Source organism: Rhipicephalus sanguineus, chromosome 1 (genome assembly GCF_013339695.2).
Source record: "Rhipicephalus sanguineus isolate Rsan-2018 chromosome 1, BIME_Rsan_1.4, whole genome shotgun sequence".
In the NCBI taxonomy this organism is placed as follows: Eukaryota; Metazoa; Arthropoda; class Arachnida; order Ixodida; family Ixodidae; genus Rhipicephalus; species Rhipicephalus sanguineus.
The window spans coordinates 233,702,314-233,715,356 of NC_051176.1; the positions used below are offsets into that span (position 1 = coordinate 233,702,314).

Consider the following 13,043-nt stretch of genomic DNA (forward strand, 5'->3'; position numbering starts at 1 on the left):
GGTTGTGGTGCTGGCTATGTAATTTTATAACAAAGCAATAAGCGCTACATATGTACTCCTACGACGCAGGCGTCTTGTCAGGTTAACGTCCTGTGGTTCCAGTGCTCCGCTTTTATAGCAGTCTAATAAACATTACATTTGTATTCCTATGATTCAGCAAGCTATATTCAAGCGTCACTCGACCTCGGGTGAATACGCTAACGAAAGTTACGTACGATATTCACATCATCGCGCCATATAGTGCACTTCGTGTCGATAATACTGACGTATGTGCTCTAACGTGAGTGCTCACGTTACGTCAGACCATAAGTTACCGTTTAAACGCCAGTGTTGTCGACGTGCCTAGTAAGCCCACGATGTGCACACAACTACCACACTTTCTAAAACACGTCGATCCACCTCGTAACGCTTGACTCAAAGCAAAAAAAAAAAACAGCATAGAATTAGTCGCTGGCTGCTTCGCATGAAACCGATTCCCAAAAAGTGTGGGATCTGCCAAATTTTTGTAGGAAACTATATGCTTCCAACTGTTTGTGAAGAGGAAGACCAGCGAAGCGGGGGAAGCGTTCCGACGGCGAGGCGTCACGCGTGCGTTTATCTTCATTTGCCCGATCGTCGTCGGTGGCATTGGCTCGACGGCGACGCGCACACTCGCGCTTCTCGGCGCGCCGACGTTCCTTGTACTGACACTGCTCCTCCTTGAAACGTACGACAGACGTCCGTCCCGTGGCGAGTCCGAAGAGCGACTGAACACGTCGCTATCTCGATCGCGTACGTCACGACCGGCCCGTAACAACGTTTACGTGACGCAACGCTTACGTCACGACTCGCCCGTAGCCAGAGGCGCGGGGCCCCAATCCCCCAGTGTAGGGTAGCCAACCGGAAGTTTTTCTGGTTAACCTCCCAGCCTTCACCTTTTGTTTTCCTTCCTCCCTTCCTTCCTTCCTTCCCTAGGGGCCCGGGCTCCCCCCCCCCCTTTTTTTGAAATTTTGATGGAGGGGCTGTTTTACCAAAAATAAATAATGAAAATAGATGTTTTTGTGAAATAGTCAAGGTTTTCGGCAAGTGCCCCCCCCCCCTTCCCCCGAAAAAAATTCACGAGAAGTGTTAGAGAAAGGCTATGACGTCTTATTAAAGACGGCTGCGCCAATCGCGGCGCGCGTACTAGCGCGGACGCGCCCACGTGGCTGCAAGTGTGAGCTATATATACCATGTAATGAAGAAGCAAAACCTAAGTTCTTGTGAAAGGCGCGGTGTAATGAACGCTTTTTACATCCCTAAGTATGAAAATGCCGCCACCACGGCATACGACGCCAGAAAGCGCGACGAGTCTGGCACCCGCCTCGAAGTCAGTGCCGCCTCCGCCGGGAGCACCGTGGTGACACCTTTTGTCCAGGTGAGCGCCATATTGGGCCGAAGTCGTTGACGGGGACGTAGATACACTAGTGAAATTGTAAAAATAAAACGATATAATCGACAGTGTGGCCAATCCCCCTCGTGGGTATGAGCCAGTTTCCTTTCGGCGACAAATTAAAACAAGATAAAGTCAGACATTATATTTCAAGGCGTCTGCGCGCTCCGAACCAACACGGCGGTTCTGTCGGAGTTATTGTCACCCTAAATCAGCTTGCCTACGTGCACTCCTTGATCCGAACACTTAATAGAAAAGAGAGGCGAGACAGAAGGGAAAAAGTTACAGTGTTAAGAAGAGATGAGGAAAAATAGAAACATAGAAGATAGAGAAAAAAGAGAGGCTGATACAGAAGGAAAGAAAACAAATGAATCAGGAAATTAAAATGTTGGAGGACGCTTGAGCTTCCCCTTCAAGAAAAGAACGCGATAGGGTAATTAGGCCCCGTTCGCATTGTCTTCTCATTCTCTGGTCAGGCTTCGCTTTTAGGCGGACGCCTCAACCGTGCAGCGTGAAAGGAACATGTGTGAGCGCAACATTGGCCATTTTAAACTCTCCTAGAATGCATGGCTACTGCAAGAACAGTTCCGAAGGGCCCACTACGCCAGGGCAGTACACGCACCTACGCAACTGCAAACTTTGTTGATGCTGATGATGACGATTAATTATGCCTGAGATCTTTGTAATGGGTGGACCTTTACAACACCCACTCGTCGCGACACGGTGTGACGCCTGGTGCTTCTCTACGCTTCCGCCATACAATATCAAATGTGTTGGCGCGACTCATCGCACTGCGTGACGCCTGTACAGGATTTTTTTTCCGAGACAGTTTCAAGCATCGGCATGGCTTTGTGGCAGAACACCTGACTGCTACGCAGAAGGTCTGTGTTCGAACCCGGCTCGGGCTCACGATTTTTATTATTTGCATCCAACGGACAACGCCTATTTTTCGCTCAAAACCAACGCCGCCGACGCCGACACCAGAATTTCGGAGACACAGGCGTTTTAACGCTACCTCGTTAAACTCGACGTCTCCGCATCGGCTCTGAATCTTTTGCTTTTTTCGGGTTTTTTATGGAGTTTTCAACCCAGTTCTCTGCTCTGAATCTGTGTATAACGAGGTTTTGCGCACGTGGATACCCGATTTCTGGACTTTGGGTACGTATTTGCCATTTTTCGACCGTTTTTCTGATCGGAACGCCGCGGAAGAGGGCTAGCCCTAACATTAGGCTTAGCGGCTTTGCCGCTTCGCCGCCGTCAGTTAGGCCTAGGGAAGAGTAGGGCGGTTGCTCGCCGCTTTCCCGAGAAGATGCAAGTTGAAGTGGAAGGCGAAATGATCGAGGAAGAGGAACTCAGCGATGCGGGCTGGAATTTTGTGCGCGGCAGGTCTTCACAGCAAAGAATCGGCGGGCACGAACCCGACGAAGGTTCTAGAAGATATGGCGTCGGTTCTGGCGCGTCTTCCCACCGCGGCCGTTCAACACTGAAAAAACGGATTATTGCGACCTCTCGCATGCCCGACTTGCCGGAAGATCACCGACGGATCGTCATACGACCGCGGGATGGTTTGGATCTCAGAAAAGCAGGACACTGCAAAGTTGCAGAGGCAATCATGGCCGCTGCGAAGATCACTTACGACGCTGCGGGAGAAGACGTAGTCTGCCCCAACGTTACACAGAATATCGTCGTGGTTAGTACGCCGCTGGAGGAGCACGCGAAGAACTACGTGCGCATTAAGCAAATCAAGGTTGGAGAGAAAGTGTACAATGTCAACGCCTACTACTCCGCGGGTGACGGCTACTGCAAGGGTGTTATTCGGAACGTGGACCGGGAAATCACCGAGAAGGAACTCAACACTATGATTGTGCATTCCGGGAATCCGACAGCCATGCAAGCCAAACGCATAAAGGACACTGGTTCCGTGGTCATCGTATTTGAAGGCTATGAAGTTCCGAATCACGTCAAGTTTGGAGGTGTTCTTCTCAAGTGCTACCTGTATAGGCGGCAGGTGGATGTGTGCTACATATGCGCAAAAGTAGGCCATCGAGCGGATGTATGCCCGACGCCGGAGAAGAAAACCTGTCGTGGATGCGGGGTGGAAAATCCCACGGACTCACACGAGTGTAAAGCGAAGTGCAAGCTATGCGGAAAGGGTCACCCAACGGGTGATCGGACTTGTAAGCAGCGCTGTCAGACTCCTTTCATCGTGAGACAGCGACGAAGAGAACGGATTGAAGAGTCAAGACGGGAACGACAGCTTCCCGGAAGATTTGAAGATTTTCCTCGCATCGAAGAGCGGGGCGACCAACGGCGGAGCCATGGCTCTACCCATCGCTCAGAGTCCGCTGGCCCTAGGTCACAATCCGGCTCAAGGCCTGGTCATCTCCCGCCGCAAACAACATGGGCGCAGAAGGCTGGTGGTGTGAAAACACAGCAGGTAAGTGGGGGTAGTCCTACATGGCATCCGGGCAGTGAGGAACTTAAACAGATGAGAGAGGAGAATTCTCTTCTGAAGGAGATGGTAATGACACTTAAAGAGGAGATCGGAACGCTGAGGAAAGCTTTGGAGGCTACTAGTAAGTCGGCTCCTGTTGCTATAGAGACTTCGGCAGGACCTGTAGGTCGCAAACGCAAAGCGGTAGGTGATGTAGCTGTTTCGGACAAGGACGGTTTTGAATCGTTTCGGGAGACTATGGAGAAGTCGCTACCGGAGATCACGAACATACTCCAACAGCTTCGGGTGGACGTAGGGGAGCTCAAGAAGCAGAGCGCAGATCACGGTAAGCGACTTCGAGCATTGGAGGCTAGGACTGATGAGGTCCAAGTAGTTACACCACAGGAGAAAGGACGGACGCCGCATCTCCCTTCGCCACAGTCAAAGGCTGGGGCGGATGGAAACGCAAAATTTGGCAGCGAAAATGGCGGGGCAAAATAAGCAGCACCCGGCACTCCGCGTGTGGCAGTTGAGCTGCTGGGGGTTTCAAAGAAAAAAGGCGGCATTGTGCCAATTTATTGGAGCTAGAGAAGGCAAGCCACATGTCCTGTTGCTGCAGGAGACTCTCCTAGAGGGGATTACCCTCTCTGGGTATGAGACTTTCTGCCGCAAATCGGATGACGGCAGGGGGGTAGCGGCGTGCGTTTCCAAGCAAATCTCGGCTCTCGTACATCACGATCTTGAAAAGCGATTTAAATCAGAATATCAGTGCATTGAGCTTCTCCACGGGAGGCGACTGCTCAAGGGGTTGCTAATTTTACATGTTTACAGTTCCCCGAAACGTTCGAAGGACCGCTTTTATGCCCTTATTTCAAAGGCTATGAGTCTCGCGAACCGCGGGAAGATCCCGCTTTTGGTGTCTGGAGATTTTAACGCGCCACACACTGCGTGGGGGTATCCAAGAACTACAACGAAGGTGACTCACTTTACAAGAGCACGCATGACTTGGGCATGATTATGCTGACTGATCCCCGTTATCCGTCGCGAATAGGAAATTCAGCTTGTAGGGACACAACGCCTGATTTGACTTTTACAAATTTTCAGGATCACTGCGAGTGGACTAATTTATATGAAGACTTAGGTAGCGACCATTATATACTAGAAACTACGCTGTCGGCAACTGTCACAGCTAGCAGGAAACACACTCTAGTAGACTGGGATCTTTTCCGCGATATTCGTAAAGATGGGGGCTGCTGGGAAAATTTTGCGGATTGGAAACAGAACTTATCTAGCGACGTTAAGAGGGCCACAAAAGTCATCGAGACGCCACCAGAGATTGGGACCATGGATAGCAAACTTGCCCACCTCTTCGAGGCCAGAAATGGCCTTAGGGAGCGCTGGAAACTGAACAAGCTCAATCGGCGGTTAAGGCGAAGGATTGCTGAAATTAACAGGGAGATCGAGACTTACTCCATGCAGCTTGAGAGAGCGCGATGGGAGGAGACATGCAACATGGTAGATGGACAAATGCGTGTTGGGGGGAAATGGAACTTACTCAAACATCTGATGGGGCCCGAAAAAAGCAAGGGTAGTCAGTGCCGGGTGGTCGACCGCATAGTCAGCGCGGCTCTCAGAGACAGCTCAGAAAAGGAGGTTTGCGATATGCTTGCAAGCAAATATTTGCCGCTTTGAGGGATGGATCCCACCCTTTCCAAGCCCCCCCCCCCCCCCCTCTATAGTGGGCGGATTCAATCCAAGCTTGATGAGAATATCACGACAGCTGAAGTTCGGATGGCGCTAATGGATCTCAATGGCAGGTCGGCACCCGGGGCTGACCAGATCACTAACAAGACTTTGAGGAACCTTGATGACGCCTCAATTGACTTTCTCACCGACCTTTTTAACAAACGCTGGGCTGATGGCACGTTCCCCGAGGAATGGAGACATGCGGAGGTGATCCTCATCCCTAAGCCGGGCAAAAAGCCCAGCCTTGACAGCCTCCGCCCCATCTCACTTACATCTTGTGTTGGAAAGGTCTATGAGCATGTTTTGAACATTAGGTTCTGTGCGTTTATCGAGGATGAGGGCCTCCTCCCTCCGAATATGGTGGGTTTCCGTCCACACCTTTCAACGCAGGATGTGATGCTTCTCCTTAAATCTCACATCATTGACGACAGCACTCGCGATGCCCGGGCCATACTTGGTCTCGATCTGGCTAAGGCGTTTGATCACATATCTCATACCCACATACTGGAATCCATAAATGACATGAACCTGGGTGCGCGATTTTACAATTTTGCCGCTGCTTTTCTCAGTGAGCGAACGGCTACTCTTAAGTTGGGGGAGCTGAAGTCAGAACGGTACGAATTAGGTTCACGTGGAACCCCTCAGGGGGCAGTCGTCTCCCCGCTTCTTTTCAATATTGGCATGACTCGCCTTGCTCGCGAACTGGACGAACTCGAGGGGTTGGAAAGTGCGCTCTACGCGGATGATATCACGGTGTGGGTCTGAGGCGGTGCCATAGGGCGCCTTGAGGACAGATTGCAGGAGGCGGTCAACACGGTTGAAAGAAACATCAGTCGTATGTCTTTAAAGCTTTCAAGTAGTAAATCGGAGCTATTAATATACAGGCCCACCAGACAAGGACGGCGACCTAAGGACTGGGTCCCCCTGAGCAGGTGGATTTGACATTATTGACTGCTAGTGGGGCTAGAATTCCCAAGGTTAGCTGTATCAGGATATTAGGCATGCTCATTTCAGCGGTTGGACGTAACACCGAAACTTTACGTAGATTAGAGCAACATACTGCGGCTACGCTTCGCCTCATTATTAGGGTTTCTAACAGGAAAGGAGGCATGAAGGAGGACAATCTTCTTCGCCTCTTTCATGCCTTCCTCATGAGTCACGTTCATTATGTTGCGTCTATGCATCATTGGCTCGCTGCAGAAAGGGAGAAGCTCAATGTACTGATCCGTAAAACTGTTAAAAGGGCACTCGGCCTTCCAATCCGAACTAGCACGGAGGGGCTGTTAGCATTAGGAATTCACAACACGTTGGATGAAATTATAGAGGCTCAACGCACGGCGCAGATCTCTCGCCTCTCGGTCACCCGGGCGGGTCGGGAGATTTTGGCACGTGCCGGAATTTCTACAATACTGCAGGAAGAGCGGATGACTTCTCTTGACTCCGCCGTTAGACAGGCACTCGTAGTTTATCCTATTCCTAGGAATATGCACCCTCAATTTAACGTCGCAAGGAGAAGGGCTAGAGCCAAGAAAATTTTGAAGCAGGTGCACTCGAAGTCGGGATCGTCGATCTTCACGGACGCTGCGCGTGCGGATAGGAATCGTTATGTGGCCGTTGCGGTCTCTGAGCGAGGTACAGTAATGTCGGCATGCTCTGTCAAGGCAACCTCCCCGGCAATAGCTGAACAGGTATCCATCGCACTAGGGCTTTTGGACTCATCCCGTGTTCAGATCTATTCTGATTCCCGTTCGGCGGTTAGAGCCTTTGCCTCTGGCAGGGTCTCCCCACCTGTTGCTAGGATTCTCAGAGGTAGGACCATCAGTCCACACGAGATCATTTGGTTCCCGGCCCATATAGGCTCCACGGTCAGCGGCATCACCAACTCCAAAGAATTGGCCCACGCCCGGGCGCGAGGACTTGCCTTCCGCGCGGGGCTTCACGGCCCTGGCACGTTGGACCGCTCCGCCCCGCCCGGGGCCGATCCTCTGGATGGGGGTGCGGCTGATCGAGGGTCGCGGGACGTTCTAGCGACATTTAACGAAGTCACTTCACATTATCGTCTGAGTCGTAGGGTCTTTCCTCCACCCCATTCGCATCTTACCAGAGGACAAGAAGTCACGCTCAGACTACTACAGACAGGGGTTTACCCTTGCCCAGCTAATGTATCTATTTATATGGATATATCTCCTGACTGCCCGGACTGTGGGTGTGTGTGTACATTTGAGCACATGATGTGGGACTGCCCCCACATAACCAAGGAACTCAAGGCGCAAATCATCCCAAGACAAGGGTTTTATTCCGCCATCAAAAGTACGGATCGTCACCGTCAGCTTCGGGCAATCCAAGGGGCCCACGATGCCGCAGGCAGGTACTCCCTGCCTGTTCCAACGTGGGAGCGGCCCGCAGGGGCGTCGGGGTAAAACCCGGCTCTCCTCCCTCGGTGTACAATAAAGTTATCTATCTATCTATCTATCTATCTATCTATCTATCTATCTATCTATCTATCTATCTATCTATCTATCTATCTATCTATCTATCTATCTATCTATCTATCTATCTATCTATCTATCTATCTATCTATCTATCTATCTATCTATCTATCTATCTATCTATCTATCTATCTATCTATCTCGAAGCGCCAGTCGAACGAGGCTATGGTCGAACACATCCTCACATACCCAAAAAGGATTTCGTGTTCATATTCAAGCGACGCAGCAACAACACCGGAATGCCCGATTACGTCCACAGAGGAACCGGTAACTCAGCAGATATCGTCGTCTCGAGCGTCCATTAACCAGTCAATTTTTACTAAGGATGGTGACCTGGGAATCTACGCTGGAAAGTCAGTAAGTTCGGCTCTAATGCAGTTTATCCGTGAGCTGAGAATTGTACTGTACGTGTGCTTCATTGAACTGTACATGCTATTTATAATCAATACTATGTAGTTTATAAGTAATATTTATGGTGCGCTTTGAAATTTATTGTTTGGTGAGACTCCAAGGAAGCGTAGGAAGTTATCAGCTGCAGCGTTTTTTAAGAGTTAAAGTTGCCATGCATGCGGGCTTGTTCGTATGGCATTTTCTTATTACACTGGTAGTGCAAATACACGGGACACAAGAAACGCACACGAAAACACACACACGGCGCTGGGTGTCTTCATGTGCCTTTCTTGCGTCCTGTTTGTATGCGCTACCTACCATAGTAATAAAGTTTTTAACATCATTGCGCGACCGCCAGCCAGCCGACATGTCGGTTCAATTTGTAGTTTATTTTCTATGTGCACTGCTCCACTGAACGGCTTTTTGGCCTTGTCAAGTTATTTCAAGACCTTTCTGTAAAACGCTGAATAATCATCATCATAATTCATGTTATTATTATTATTATTATTATTATTATTATTATTATTATTATTATTATTATTATTATTATTATTATTATTATTATTATTATTATTATTATTATTTGGTATTTTATTTGTTGTCGCATTACTCCAGCTGAAGCAAGGAAATGTCATATTATGCAATGCAATGTGCTTGCCCCCCCCCCCCCCCGCACTCCTGTAATCTTGTCAGAAGTTCAACCCCCCCCCCCCCTGAGAGAAATCCTGAGTGCGCTAATGGGTGGGGAGTGGGGCGCTGGATCCTGTATATGCCGGACTATCTTTGCGCTGAGCACGAAAACAGACCTCGCGTGAACCGAATTCGGGGGTTGCTGGGCCAAACGTTGGGCAGATGAAGCTCCGCGCGAATGACGGGAGGCGTACTTGTGGCGCCGTCCCTTTCAGCAGGAGTATCAACGTGCGGCATGGGTAGTGTCCTAGAAGACCTCTCCTCGGCGACCGCTTGTCGGGAGTTTATTCCCGATGGAGGAAAGAGAGACGTCTTCACATCTCGAACTGAACCGTTCTCTTCGCTGCTGAGCCAGCTGCACGGCTACCGAAAGAAGTCGCAAAATAACCACATGGCAGCTGACTCGACGCATTTCCGTTATCCACGCCTCCTTCCAGAATCGGGTTACCGCGTGGTCGACAACCACGAGCGGCGGTAGCGTTGTTACAGTGTACTAGAAGGGTTTTAGTACACTCCAGCGTTGTCGTCGCTAGACTCAAACTAAACCGCCGCCGCCGCCGCAGACAAATAAACTTTGAATATGCCGCCAGCGTAGTGCTTTTTCTGGCCCTCAGACGGCGCCCCCACGCCTATATGAAACGAAAAAGATACCAAAATACTTTTTCAGAAACCTAAAAAATTACACGTTGTTCATTTTTTAATCACTAATAAAAGACTGTACATTAGTAGCGCTATTAATTTTATTATATTATAACTAAATAAGAACGTTACTAAAGTAATGATTTCACTAGACGACGGTAGATGCCGTCACTGCCCCATACGTGCGCTGCGCGTTCGAATGTAAGTGCTGCCGTGCGCTGCTCCTCTGCCAAAAAATGCAAGTTGTGTTTACATTTCTTACCTGCGCATTGTGTGTCGCTGCTTCGGGCGTGTTAGCGGTAGAAGACAGCAATCTACAGAGTTGCCCAGCTAACCTAGCAGCTGAACCGTTGTCTCCAAGCCGTGACATGGCATCGGGGGAAAATTGGAAAGATGCCTGCTCCGTCTACGATTTCACCGCGGAAGATATTCGAGGGATGAACGTCTCCCTCAGAAAATACGCCGGCCACGTTGTACTGATAGTGAACGTTGCCTCTCGATGCGGCTTCACCGACTCCAACTACAGGCAGCTGCAGGCACTGCACGACAAGTACGCTTCCAACGATCCTCCACTGAGTATCCTGGCATTTCCCTGCAACCAGTTCGGAAGTCAGGAACCTGGGAGCAACGCAGAAATAGAGGATTTCTGCAAGTCGACGTACAACGTTAAGTTTGACATGTTCGCCAAAGTGGACGTGAACGGCGACGGCGCTCACCCGCTATGGAAGTTTCTCAAGCATCGGCAAGGGGGTACCTTGGGCGACGCAATCAAGTGGAACTTTACCAAATTCCTTGTCAACGGATCAGGACAGCCTGTAGGTAGATACTCGCCAACGACAGCGCCCAGTGCTATCGAAGATGACATCAAGAAGCTGCTTGCTGGATCTTCGCAGCTCTGAACTTGTAGTAGGGGATGCGATACTCCATGAAGCTGCAGCGCTGTTCTAGTGCGTCAGTTTCATTATTTTTTATATTGGGCTGTAAACTGCGAGGGAGAGTTCCTCTTTCTTTCTTTTTTTTTGTAACCTCATTTGCTGTTGCTGCTTGGGCACATACGTGTTGTGGTGGTTGCGGCATGTTCTACGCCTCTTGTTGGAAGGTCACATAGAAATTATTACAAGTCGTCAACGCGTCCCGTGTCTTTATTAATGGGTGCGGCAGTAGGGTGCGTAAATACTAATGTGCGCCCTTATGTGCACACGCTCTTGTTACACATGACTGAGCGTAAGGAGACATCGTACGCAAAGATTAATGTAATTCACACACACATTATATATATATATATATATATATATATATATATATACGCACACGCACACAAGAACGGTATACAGTGTGCACCATGTGTACCGCTGTACGTAGTGTGTGAGACTGTACGCAATGAAGTGTGTACAGTGGTGCACACTTCACTGTTTATTACATCGGTGATTTATCAGCGAAATTCGAGTTGACATAACAGCACTGAACGAGCAGAAGAATTTAATTTCGAGCTCATATATTTGGTATCACGCTCGAATATTCTGTTTAGCACAAGTATACCTTAATAAAGGTTCCAAGTTCTTGTGTGGTGGGATAAGTTGAAGTTGAATAAACTTTATTTGCCCAACGGTTGATATTGTGCCCGGGGCTAGGCTGCCAGGGATCCACCATTCGAGGAACATCTTTCGAGGTCCTCGGCGACGGCCCTGGCCCGCTGGACGGCCCACTCCTGGTCTTCGGGGGCCTCGCTGAGAAGAGCGGTTCGCCATCGCTCAGCAAGGCGCCCCGCTTACACGGTTTTATTCATTCATTTATTTATTGTGCCAGGCGCATACCAGAACCAACGGCAGCAGCCGCGCCTTGTGATCTCATGAAAACCGCACATCTTATTCAATGCACATCGATATATGCGCTAAACACGACAGCTAGCCACAGATATAATAACCGCTCTTTATACATGAAGTAACAGTAACATCCCCGTGAGTTTGGGAACGTTTCGGTTTTATATTTGCATTTCACGGCAGCATCGAAGTTAGTTCAATTTTGAGCGGCATACTTGGCTGCCAATGGCGTAGCCAGGAGGGGGGGGGGGGGTATACACCGGGCCCGTGTCCCCCCCGAATTTTTTTTTCTTTTTGCTATGGCATACGGAGCCCGAAATGACACTTCTGCCTGCCCGGCCGCCACTTCTAATCAAGGCGGTGCCCCCCCACCTTCCGAAAAAAATTTTTGCCTACGCCCCTGTTGGCTGCTCGTGACTTAAGCGTTGTTTTCCTCACTGTCTGTCACCATGTTATGTTTATGTGGTGAGTAAATTCATTATCCATTACGCTATTTTCGTGGCATATGCTTTTCAAGTTGAGAGGAATTACAGATCCTGCTCTGACCGTAATAAATAACCTCCGTTTTCCGTTTCCCTGACTCTTGGCATGCAATTCGAGTTGTTACTCACACAGGGGACGACACCGTTGTTTTTTACTCAGCCATTTATCGTCATTAAACCTTATAAAATTAAAAGAAAGAAACTAAGGTCCTGTTTCGGGGACCTGTGGTTGTCCCGCGTTCAGAAGGAGAGCTTCTTGCTATTTGTCGCTGAGGCGTTTCTCAAGTGGACGTACCAACTTATTTTTGTGCTACCAGGCTTTGATATTCACTACTGCGTGTGCAGTAAGATAGAAACGAAAAACAGAATCCCAACACAACCCATATAGAGTACGTGTACAGTTACTTGGGGCCGGCTCGTTTTCCCACAGCAGTAGCAGACGACGGCTGAGCTAATCGTGGCCGGCGTGAGAGGGCGCCACCGACTCGATACCCGCACGAAACGAGCGGCCGCAAGCGCGCACGCCGAACTGTCCGCGCGGGATCCTGTCATCGGGTGTCCACATTAAGCGGAGTCGCCCGGCTGGCGTAATGTAACAGCGCGCCAGTGGGACGCGGGTGAAAGTGTACCGGCTCGTGCTGTCGTACGTATCCGTCCAAGAAGCGCTGCGTTTAGGCCGCGCCTTTCCCCGACCTTTGTGGACCACTGCATTGGGGGACGAATTTTTTTCCCCAATCACGGTACACTTTCCGGAAAACATCGCAGATATTAGACATCTTCACTAGCTGGGGCGTAGGCAGATTTTTTTTCGGGAGGGGGAGAGGGCGGGGGTTTGACCACCCTTTATGTGCGTTCGTGCGTGCGTTTTTATGCGTGCGTTTTCTTGCACATGCAAAATTGTTACCTGGGAGCGCGAAGTGAGGGTATACTTGTCACCAAATT

At 49.7% G+C, this 13,043-nt stretch overlaps 1 protein-coding gene across 1 annotated transcript; it reads left to right on the plus strand.

The window, feature by feature from the left end:
- Nucleotides 1–10,000: 10,000 nt before the first annotated feature.
- Nucleotides 10,001–10,790, plus strand: LOC119374760 (glutathione peroxidase). Its single transcript, XM_037644945.2, has one exon. The coding sequence runs from the start codon at nucleotides 10,036–10,038 to the stop codon at nucleotides 10,696–10,698; it is 663 nt and encodes a 220-aa protein (XP_037500873.1). The 5' UTR covers nucleotides 10,001–10,035; the 3' UTR covers nucleotides 10,699–10,790.
- The last annotated feature ends 2,253 nt before the right edge of the window (nucleotides 10,791–13,043 follow it).